General features: G+C 43.0%; 1 protein-coding gene across 1 annotated transcript in view; it reads right to left on the bottom strand.

The window, feature by feature from the left end:
- LOC119971298 (lon protease homolog 2, peroxisomal-like) overlaps positions 1–12,649 on the bottom strand; it is a 166,377-nt gene that overhangs the window by 33,565 nt on the left and 120,163 nt on the right. The window contains 1 exon segment of the mRNA XM_038806660.1: positions 6,439–6,578. Coding sequence (XP_038662588.1) covers positions 6,439–6,578 — 140 coding nt within the window.

Genomic DNA, 12,649 nt, shown 5'->3' with positions numbered 1-12,649 from the left:
AGGATAAACAACGACATCTCCTCCCCAATAGTCTTCAATACCGGGGCCCCGCAAGGCTGCATACTTAGCCCAGTACTATACTCCTTATACACACACGACTGTATGGCAAAATTTGGCCCCAACTCCATCCACAAGTTTTCTGATGACATGAACGTTGAGGGTCGGATCTCAAACAATGAGTCAGACTACAGGAGGGAGATACAGAACTTAGTGGCGTGGTGCAACAACAACAATCTCTCCCCCAATGTCAGAAAACTAAGGAGCTGCTCATCGGCTTCAGGAAGTGAAGTATCGTACACACCCCAGTCTGCATCAATGTTGCTGTGGTGGAGATGGTTCAATTTCCTAGGTGTAAACATCTGTCCTGGCCCACCCCAGTCGACGTTACAACCAAGAAAACACAACAGCGCCTATACTCCCTCAGGAAATTAAGGAAATTCAGCATGTCCACAATGGCTCTTGCCAATTTTTACAGATGCACCATAGAGAGCATCCTATCTGGCTGCACCACAGCCTGGCATGGCAACTGCTCGGCCCAATACCATACGAAACGACAGAGTCATGAATGCAGCCCAGTCCATCATGCAAACCTGCCTCCCATCCACTGACTCTCTACACCACCTGCTGCCTTGGGAAAGCGGGTAGAATAATCAGAGACCCCTGCCACCTGGGTTATTCTCTCTTCCAACTTCTTCCATCAGGCAAACGTTTCAGAACACGCACCAACAGATTCAAAAACAGCTTCTGCCCTGCTGTTGCCAGACTCCTGATGGTCCTCTTATGGAAAGAACTGATCTTTCTATGCATCTTCTCTACAGTTGTAGCACTATATTCCGTATGCTTCGCCCCTATATTCCGTATGCTTCGCCCCTATATTCCGCATGCTTCGCCCGATGTCTATGTCTATGTATTTACATTATCTATTTATTGTATGTCCTATGTTTTTCATGTATGGAGAATTTGCCTGGACTGTATGCAGAACAATAGTTTTCGCTGTAACTCGGTACACCTGGGCAATAAATATAAATTTAACTGTGCAAAGACGCAGGACCTCTTGATCGACCCATTCAGTCCCCTAACATTCTAGGTGATCAGCCTGGTTGGAGGGCTCCAGGCCGCCCCTCCCACTCAATCAGCCATATCCACTGTTTAATGGTCACTGTCCGAGTGGAGTTTGCACATTCTCCCCGTGTTTGCGTGGGTTACGCCCCACAACCCAAAGATGTGCAGGCTAGATGGATTGGCCACGCGACATTGCCCCTTAATTGGGAACAAAAAATGAATTGGGTACTCTCAATTTTTAAAAAATAAATAAATATCCACTGTTTAATGAGCTCCTCCAAGTCCACACCCGCCCACCTCCTGGGCCTCCTCAAGATTATGGCTGCCACTCCCTCTAAGCAACTGCGACGCACCAACATCAGCAACCCATCCCTCCCTCACTTACCCTATCCCAACCATTCTATCCCTCCTCACCAACCACAAATAAGTAAACCCATTCCTTCCCAAGCCCCCAACCTCTCCTCTCCATCTCGACCACTCCAACCCCACTTCGCTCGGAGGATAAAAGGTTTTGACAGTTCTACCATACAAACAACTAATTAAACCCAACAGGTATTAATAAACACCGCCAAACATAATAACCTGGCACCAACATAAACAGTTCCCATCCCTCTCTGCATCCAGCACCTCCTATCCATTTCACAGGTGTATTCACCCAAATTCCAATGTTCTCATGAGTCCCCCAGTCCATGGTCCCTTAAGAACTTACTCGCCACCTCTGGCATATCGAAATAATGTTCCTGACCTCATGTGTGACCCACAAACGAGCAGGGTACAGCACCCTAAACCGCACTTTGTTCCTGAATTGGGCTGCCTTGACCCTTTGGAACCTGACTCGCTGCTTGACCAGCTCTGCTCCCAAGTCCTGATAAATGCGCACCGCATGACCTTCCCATTTACACTCCCTTGTCTCCTTTGCTAATGCAGAATTTTCTCCTTGTCCAAGTAGCCGTGTAGCCACACAATGAACCCCCACAGCAGCCCTCCGACATTTTTGAACTAAGTATGGGTGAATATAAGTCACGATCTTGCCATTACAGCCAGCGCGAAACATTCTGTCAATTTCGCCTAAAATGAAGTTTTTTGGGTGAATCGCGCCCTATAATTTCTTTCTGTAGTGGGGAACTAAACTTGCTGGCAAGACCAACGGCTCAGAGATTGTAACACCATTTTGAAAGGGTGCCCCGAACTCAAAGTGAGGTTGAGAGACCCCCACAACACTCCATCAATGGACGATGCAAACCCCTGCAGACATGGGCAACACCCCCATCCTCAACCCGCGAAGGGAAATCTTTCACCTCCGCCCCTCCCATCACGAAAAGTTAGTGTGGCTCATTGAAATACAATCATCTGGATCAAGCCCAGTGAGGACGTGATCCAGCTCACTCTGGGCATAGCAAGTCGCGGGACTCCTGATTGGCTCAAAACCAGTTTGGATCTCTCCGGCGGTGCACCAGGTGGGAAAATCATGGCCAGTAAGTTCAAGTTTTTCCTTTTGTTTTAGAACTGTTTAACTGATAATTGTAAAGCTATTTTCTTTTATGTAATGTGGTTACTACTGTGTTTAAATTAAAATTTCTTTCAATATAAAAGATACGTATTGGTCACAGCCATCATGCCTGGGGTAAAGTATCCTTTCCTCACAATTTTACAAATTAAAAAAACTGTTTGGAGTTCTCGTACAGTATCCAAACAAATGTTGGGGTCTGGTCTGATATCCTAACATCAGTTTCTCTGCTCTTCACCCCCTCAAATAATTGTATGAATACCGTAGAATGCCATATGAGCTCACAATTTCTTAAATTAAATTAAAAAACAGTCGCTGGGTCAAAATTGGTAAACTCCCCATATAACACCACTTTGAGTGACCTACACCATATTACCTGCAGTGTTCAAGAAGGCAGCTCACCAGCACTTTCTCAAGGGCAAATACAGAGGGGCAATAAATGCTGGCCTGGAGGTGCCCACACCGATGAAAGAACAACAAAAACAAATATTGATTTTGCAGGGGCATCTGCTTCTGGCATTCCGCCTATGATGTTCCTTTGACTGGCCACAAGAATTGTTCTTTTTAATAAATTTAGAGTACCCAATTCTTTTTTTTCCAATTAATACGGAAGGGATACGGACCCCTTAAGTGTAGAAGATTTTAGTTTAGACGGACAGCATGGTCAGCACAGGCTTAGAGAGCCGAAGGGCCTGTTCCTGTGCTGTATTTTTCTTTGTTCTTTGTAAGGGGCAATTTAGCGTGGTCAATCCACCTACCCTGCACATCTTTGGATTGTGGGGTGAGACCCATGCAGACACAATGAGAATGTGCAAACTCCACACGGCCAGTGACCCGTGGCCGGGATCAAACCCGGGTTCTCACCGCTGTGAGGCAGCAGTGCAAACCACTGTTCCACCATGCCAGCCATTGGCATGAGAATTGACTAAGTTCTTAAACATTTTCTCTCACTAAACGAACATGCTCCTGTTTAGCACTTTGTGTTAGCAAAACACAGTTCTAATACGATCACTTATCTCTTCATGTTCAACACCTGATACAATTCACAAAACCACACACTGAAGAGACTTGCTCCACTGATGCAGCACGGTAGCACAAATGGATAGCACTGTGGCTCCACAGCGCCGGGGGTCCCAGGTTCGATTTCCCACTGGGTCACTGTCTGTGCGGAGGCTGCACATTCTCCCAGTGTCTGCGTGGGTTTCCTCCGGGTGCTCCGGTTTCTTCCCACAACCCAAGGGCGTGCGGGGTAGGTGGATTGGCCATGATAAATTGCCCCTAGTGACCAAAAAGATTAGGAGGGGTTATTGAGATAGGGTGGAAGTGAGAGCTTAAGTGGGTCGGTGCAGACTCGATGGACCAAATGGCCTCCTTCTGCACTGTATGTTCTACGATACATACAATAAAATCTCAAACAGCTTGTTCTCAAGCTAATTGTGCATTAAATGAAAGTAAATAAATGTGAAGAGCCATGCTCCACTGTAAATCAGGACGTGGAACAGGGAAGAAGAACTTGCTGAAATTAGGATCACGAGGGGTACGGTACTGAGCAAACTGATAGAGCAGCCGGACAAGTCACCTGATCCAGGTGAACTTCATTCTAGGAGGTGGCTAATATGTTTGTAGATGCATTGGTGTTAATGTTCCAAAATTCCCAAGATTCAGGAAAGATTTGCGAGGGAGGCAGAGAACAGGAAAGTCTAGAATAGTTTGCTTGGAGTCTGTCATGGGGAAGGTGTTAGAATAATCATTAAAGAAGTTATAGCTAGGCACAAAGAAAAACTCAAGGAATCGGGAAGAGTCAGCATGGTTTTTTAAAAAGGAAAATCATATTTAACCAATTTATTTGAGTTCTTTGAAGGAGTCACTCGTGCTGTGGATAAGGGGGAGCTTGCAGACTTCTGTTCTTGGATTTCCAGAACAAAATTGATAAGTTGTCACATCAAAGGTTACTGTGGAAAATTAAAGCTCATGGTGTAGGTGGTAACATTTAGCTTGGGTAGAAGATGGTTTTCTGCTAGTCAACCAGAGAGTATGCATTAATGGGTACGTATCTGATTGACGGGATGTGACGAGTAGCGGTCAGGTAGGGGCTGAATATTCAAAGAAGAATGTAAATGCATTGGAGGTGGTTCAGTCAGGGTTTACTAGTTTGATACTTGGAATGAGTGGGTTGTCTTCTGAAGATAGATTGGACAGGCTGGGCTTGTTTCCACTGGAGTTTAGAAGAGCGAGGGATGAATTGATTGAAGTATACAAGATAATTCGGTGGACATGGAAAGGATGATTCCGCTTGTGGATGAGTCCAGAACCAGGATGCACTGTTTTAAAATTAAGGGTTGCCCTTATAGGACAGGGATGAGGAAATTTTTTTCTTTCAGAGGGTTATGCAACTTTGGAACTCTGCCTCAGAAGGTGGTGAAAGTGAGGTCATTCAATATTTTTAAGGCAAAGGTAGGTAGATTCTTGTGAGGTGAAGGAATCAAAGGTTATTGCAGGAGATGGGGAACTTTGCATGTTAATTTTTCCGCAGATCTACCTTGGTGATACATGTACTACCCATGTGTTTTTACTATATAAATGCCTCAAAATCATGAAATTTGTCCAAGTTAGAGATCACGGGGAAGTACAAAATGGATGGAAAAGGCATGGCCCTGACTGCTATATTTTCAGCCCAATGTCCAGCTGCATTTAAATAACAGAACTGAATGTTGTGGTTGATGTAACATGCAGTGGATACAATATCATTTGTCTTGCACTACTGCTGAAAACAAATTTCTATCCCAATCTTTTCCAGTGGCTTTGGTTTATGTTTGTTGTTTTAAAATGTGATATCAGCAGGAATCTTCCGGAATGCCCAAATAAGATCACAAATGATTTCAGGAAGGCTGAGGCAAATAACTGTAACTTGATGCAAGTAAAATAGTATCTAACAAAAATAGTAAATGATCTTGAATTGTTTTCCATTTTCACTCCTTCTGGCAGCAAGCCTATGGACATATAAATTTGCAGTCTCTCAAGCCAAAAATGTAACCTGTATCAGTGCAACCTTAACATGACTGCTCTTGTTTTCACTTCAACAAAATGCTTCCACAAGATCTGATGTTGAAGTATTTTAAACTCTTAGCACGTGTGTGCTCCAAACATGCATACTGTTATCAGTACTCATGAGCTGCAGTAAGATTTGAATATAAGACTTTGTTGGATTATAAAACGGATATGGGTTATCAGTGCCAAGAAGAAACTTTAGCAACAATACATACATGTAGTATCAATCTCATCTAGTTAGCATCATGGGGAAGACGGTGGTATAGTGAATGTCACTGGACTAGTCATCCAGACTCCCAAGCTAATGCTCGAGGGACGCTGGTTCAATTCCCAGTGGCAGCTGCTGGAATTTAAACTAGTTAAAAAAATGTCTGGAATTGAAAGCTACTCCCATTGTCGTAAATCATAGAATTCATAGAATTTACAGTGCAGAAGGAGGCCATTCAGCCCATCGAGTCTGCATCGGCTCTTGGAAAGAGCACCATCTGGTTCACTAATGCCCTTCTGGGATGGACATCTGCACCTGCCATTCTTACTTGGTCTTGCATGTATGGGATGCACAACCCACAGCAATGTGGTTGATTCTTAACTGCCCTTTAAAATGACCGAGCAAACCACTCAGTTCAAGGGCAAGTAGGGATGGGCAACACTGGCTTTGCCAGTGACATCACATCTCACAAACAAATAAAAATTTTAAAAGTAATTTATATACACAGTTCGTTCCTGATTTTAATAAATATTCTGACAATTCATCCTGGTTCTTTGCTTCAGAAATATTTTCCAAGGCTTGCTAAAATAATAACTATTAAATTCAATCTTACCTCCATTTCATAGATAGGGGGTCCTAGAATGTCTTTCAGTGCGTGCCGATCAATCACAATTGGCATTTCAGGAGGCAATGCAAGGTCAGTTGTGTCAGTGATGGACTCAGATTTGTTCTCCTCAGGGACACCCTCTTTTCCTGTAATAAAGAGGAAAAAAGTTACCAGCTTGCTATAAAAATATATTTCTCAGCATCACAGAAGTAGACATATGCTACCTTAAAGATCAGGGGGAAAAATTGGATAAAGCCCCAAAATTGGGGTGGGGATTGTAATGTGCTGTTAATGTGCACCTGTTCACTGCAAGCAGCACATAAACTTTCTGCTGTCTGACTCATCATGATTGCAATGTTTACTCCAGCACTAAGTGTGCTGTTGAGTGACTGCATGTCTCAGTAGAGGATGCAAAACCTTGAGAGGTTAGCATTTTTTAGCTTTATTCATTCAAGGCTTGTGGGCATTACTGACTAAGCCAGCGTTTATTGCCCACCCCTAACTGCCCTTGAGAAGGTGGTGGAGATTCACCTTCCTGAACCGCTGCAGTCCTTGTGGCGAAGGTACACCTATAATCCTGTTAGGAAGGAAAGGGTTTCAGGATTTTGACACAACGATAGCCAAAGAATGGCAATATAGTTCCCAAGTCACGGTGGTGTGTGGCTTTGAGGGAACTTGCAGGTGGTGGTATTCTCATGCATTTGCTGTCCATGTCCTTCTCAGTAGCACCGGTTGCAGGTTTGGAAGGTGCTATTAAAGGAGCCTTAGTAAATTGTTGTCGTGCATTTTGTAGATGTCACTGTTCGTTAGTGGTGGAAGGAGTGAATATTTCAGGTAGTGGATGGGGTGCCAATCAAGAAGGCTGTTTTGTGCTGGAAAGTGTTGAGCTTCTCGAGTCTTGCTGGAGCTACACTCATCCAGGCAAGTGGAGAGTATTCCATCGCACACCTGACTTACGTCTTATAGCTGGTGGACAGGCTTTCGGGAAGCAGGTGAGTTGCCACATATTATGATCCTGGACCAAACCCCCAACAGTTGCTAGGATACTGGACAGAAACTCCAATATTTTAATTTTCTAAGACTGTGAGGAATGCATACCTCACTCCAGTTGTGATTTCATACAAAAGAGGGATATGGTATTTGAAAACAAACTTTATTACTAACACATCACACAATAAAATAGTTTACAATTACCCCTTAACCAATGCTAATCAATACAGTAAGAAGTCTTACAACACCAGGTTAAAGTCCAACAGGTTTGTTTCAAACACGAGCTTTCGGAGCACGGCTCCTTCTTCGGAGCCGTGCTCCGAAAGCTCGTGTTTGAAACAAACCTGTTGGACTTTAACCTGGTGTTGTAAGACTTCTTACTGTGCTCACCCCAGTCCAACGCCGGCATCTCCACATCATGGCAATCAATACAGTGACACAATAACCTTTTACTGCACAGTGCCAATATCTGAGCTGTCGGCTGCGAATGTCAGATCGAGCAACAGTATTTCCTCACTATCTAACTCTTCACAGCCTTGAATACGTGGATGGCATGCCAGCAAAATTGGGGTTTGTATAAACTCAAAACAGAGTTCAAATGGCCCTGCTGGTTCAGATTTCCCCCCTGTGTGAATCACATCTCACCCCTTTTCGCTGATGGTGAAAACAGGAGCTGTTGGAAATGAGAGTGAATCGTCCGGATCTGGGTTCCGGCACCATTTGGCTAAGCCACAGTCTCCACAATCACAAAAATCCAGGCTCATAACTCTGTAATGAAGTTTTGATCTAAACCATTTAACTCTTTGTACTGTGAGTTCATCTATTTTATTATAAATGCTTCATGCATTCAGAAAAAGAGCCTTTATTTTTGTTTTACTACTATTCTTTGAATGGATCATAGGATTATAAGTCGTAGGAGTTGAAGTAGGCCATTCAGCCCATCGGGTCTGCTCTGCCATTCAATGACATCATGACTGATTTGATATGACGATCTTCAATTCCACTCTCCCACCTTATCCCCACAAACTTTCATTCCCTTACTGATTAAAAACCTGTCTATTTCAGCCTTGAACATACTCATTTTAAAAAAAATTTAGACTACCCAATTAATTTTTTCCAATTAAGGGGCAATTTAGCGTGGCCAATCCACCTAACCTGCACATCTTTTGGGTTGTGGGGGCAAAACCCACGCCAACATGGGGAGAATGTGCAAACTCCACACAGACAGTGGTACAGAGCCGGGATCGAACCTGGGACTGGCGCAGTGAGGTAGCAATGCTAACCACTATGCCACCACGTTGCCCAGCCTTGAACATACCTAACGACCCAGTCGCTACAGCCCTCTGCAGTAAACAATTTCACAGATTCGCTACCCTTTGGGAGAAGAAATTCATAATTTCTTTGTTTTAAATGGGTGATCCCTTAGTCTGAGATGGCCCCCTCTGGTGCTATACTCTTCCACAAGGGAAAAACAATCTCTCACCATCTACACTGTCAAGCCCCTGATAATCCTCTGTCTCAATAAGATCACCTCTCATTCTTCTAAACTCCAATGAGTACAGGCCTGACCTACTCAACCTCTCTTCGTAACATCCATCCATACCCAGGATCAACCTAGTGAACCTTCTCTGGACTGCCTCCAATGCCAGTATACCTTTCCTTAGATAAGGAGACCAAAATTGTTCACAGTAGTCAGGTGTGGTCTAACTAGTGCCTTCTAAAGTTTTAGAAAGATATCCCTATTTTTATACTCCATTCCCTTTTGAAATAAAAGGTCAACATTCCATTTACCTTAACTATTACCTGCTGAACTTGCATGCTAGCTTTTTGTGATTTATGCATGAGCTGCCAAGTCTCTCAGTGCTGCAGTTTTCTGTAATATTGCTCAATTTAAATAATATTCAGCTCCTTTATTCTTCCTACCAAGGTACATAACTTCACATTTTCTTACATTATATTCCACCTGCCAAGTTTTTTCCCTACTCGCTTAACCTATCTATATCCCTCTGTAGACTCTGTCATCCTCTGCTATTTCCTGGTTCTTCATTATTCCTTCTCCAGTTTCATTATCTGAGTCGCCTATATTCACTTTGGCCTCCCTCTTCCCTTTTTATACATTTGAAGAAGTTCTTACTGTCCATTTTTATATTACTTGCTCGTTTACCATCATAGTTTATCTTCTCCCTCATTATTATTTTTTTGGTTATCTTCTGTTGGTTTTTAAAATTTTCCAAATCCTCTGGTTCATCACTAACCCTTGCCTTTTTTACATGTTGACTGATAGAACATAACAGCGCAGTACAGGCCCTTCGGCCCTCGATGTTGCGCCAACCTGTGAAACCACTCTGAAGCCCATCTACACTATTCCCTTATCGTCCATATGTCTATCCAATGACCATTTGAATGCCCTTAGTTTTTGGCGAGTCCACTACTGTTTCAGGCAGGGCATTCCACACCCTTACTACTCTCTGAGTAAAGAACCTACCTCTGAAATCTGTCCTATATCTATCTGCCCTCAATTTAGAGCTATGTCCCCTCGTGCTAGACATCACCATCCGAGGAAAAAGGCTCTCACTGTCCACCCTATCTAATCCTCTGATCATCTTGTATGCCTCAATTAAGTCACCTCTTAACCTTCTTCTCTCTAACGAAAACAACCTCAAGTCCCTCAGCCTTCCCTCATAAGATCTTCCCTCCATACCAAGCAACATTCTGGTAAATCTCCTCTGCACCCTTTCCAATGCTTCCACATCCTTCCTATAATGCGGCGACCAGAATTGTACGCAATACTCCAAATGCGGCCGCACCAGAGTTTTGTACAGCTGCAACATGACCTCAAGGCTCCGAAACTCAATCCCTCTACCAATAAAAGCTAACACACCGTATGCCTTCTTAACAACCCTCTCAACCTGGGTGGCAACTTTCAGGGATCTATGTACATGGACACCGAGATCTCTCTGCTCATCCACACTACCAAGAATCTTCCCATTAGCCCAGCACTGTGTTTTCCTGTTATTCCTTCCAAAATGAATCACCTCACACTTTTCTGCATTGAACTCCATTTGCCACCTCTCAGCCCATTGCTGCAGCTTATCTATGTCCCTCTGTAACTTGTAACATCCTTCTGCACTGTCCACAATTCCACCGACTTTAGTGTCATCTGCAAATTTACTCACCCATGCTTCTACGCCCTCCTCCAGGTCATTTATAAAAATGACAAACAGCAATGGCCCCAAAACAGATCCTTGTGGTACACCACTAGTAACTGATATCACAATCTGTCTACTTTTCATATTTGTGATGGACACTCTTAACCTCTACATAACGCCCTCACCAAAATAGCAACCATGGAAGTGTACTCACACATACGAATTTCATTCAGCACCCAAAACTCCATCTGGAGCATATGGCAATATGGGGCCAAGTTCTACAGTTCAAGCATTTAGGGAGGATCAGATTGTTAAGGGAAGGAACTTTTGCAATATTTAAGTATTTTAAAAGAAGAAATGCATCAAAGGAAGCTTATTAAATTGAAAATTGCTGTAAGGAGAAAAGCATTCCCTAAACTACTCCACTTAAGTAAACACAGTATCATGCACATACATTATTGTGTGCCTGTCTCTGAATGAAATTTCTAATTAGTAGCCACTTAGCACATAATTCATATCAGCATATGATTAAAAAGAAAGTTATATCAGGATGCAATTAAATAAAGTTTGTTTTTTTACAAACCTCGGTCAATGGAAACGCACGTATGCTTCTGCCACTCCTAAGTCATAGCTAGTTGAATACGTGATAGGAATAAACAATTTATAGAAATAAAAATGAAAATCGCTTATTGTCACGAGTAGGCTTCAAATGAAGTTACTCTGAAAAGCCCCTAGTCACCACATTCCGGCACCTGTTCGGGGAGACTGTTACGGGAAATGATGAATGGGATATAATTTTTCCAAATATTTTTCCAAATAACTAAAGATTTAGAAGTAACAGGCACAGATGATATATGGATTGCTGGAGTTCTCTACATCTGTGTGAGGTATATGAAAGTCAGAGTCATAAAACTCACATTTTCATTACCCGATTATCCTAATTTTGTGCTCCCAGTCGCAGCAAAGGCTTAGACATTTGCCAGTATTCAACAGAACAACACAGCAACTTCCAGGGAACCCAATTCCACTCAAATTCAGACATTGTGGTGTGTCTGAATGGATTCCAGAGAGCTTACACTCATGGTCTTACTGGGACTTGGCAGTGTGAATACTTGGTTTGACTGCCTTGCAGTTATACCTGTACTTATAATGATTTACTAACGTTGTGGAGTGCAGTCCTTTAAATCAACAGGAATATCCACTCTTTGTAAAACTTTCAACCATTTCCAAATGATTACATCTTGTATCAGGTCTCTGGAATGTCTCAAATTGCTGGACTAAGCTACTGAGTTATTTCAATACGGTCGTTATTTTACAAGAAAAAGTGGTTTGTGTGGTGTTGATTAACTTCCATTACAGTGAGATACAACTAGCCCATCTCTGCTCGGCTCCCCAGTCCCACCACAGTCAGAGAGGAGCTGGGGGGAGTATGGAGGGAAACATGAGGAACTGGCCTACAATTTGAATAATAATAAATAAAAAACATTGGCTAATCACCAAGAACATTCATGCATCAGTGAGCTGAAGGCAGAGCTCAAAGGGAATGTCTTCAACTTGTGACATTAGAAAGGGCCTGGCTTCAACATTATTGCACCATGCCACTCGGCCTCCGCACTCACATCATTGCTGGATCCTTGTTACAGCTGCAAGGGCACGTCCTCGCTGCAGCCAATGAAAAATAATTGGCACATAGTTTTTAATGCAACCAGCAGTGTACACCTCTGCTTCGCCACTGAGTGCAAGATCCAAGCCATTTTGTTAGCAGGATACTGCAGAGGCCTATTTGTTGGGAAGCCATGTTTATTTCCGTATCTCTATGATTTGAAAACAATTTCAATACTCTGTGAAGCAGAGATATCTAAATAAACTTCCAATAATCCAAAATGTACACTCTTGACAAAGACACAATCATTGTAGTACAATTGTTGAGCAAATAAAGCTTTGCTACAAAAAAAAATCATCTCCATGACTACCTAACTGGGGTTATCTCAACTTGGCTCAGTTGGTGGCACTCTTGCTTCAGAGTCATAAGGCTGTGGGTTTGACACAATTCAAACAGACACTCTAAGCTGGCACTG

Source organism: Scyliorhinus canicula, chromosome 9 (genome assembly GCF_902713615.1).
Source record: "Scyliorhinus canicula chromosome 9, sScyCan1.1, whole genome shotgun sequence".
NCBI lineage: Eukaryota > Metazoa > Chordata > Chondrichthyes > Carcharhiniformes > Scyliorhinidae > Scyliorhinus > Scyliorhinus canicula.
This window is presented reverse-complemented; position numbering and strand designations above follow the sequence as displayed.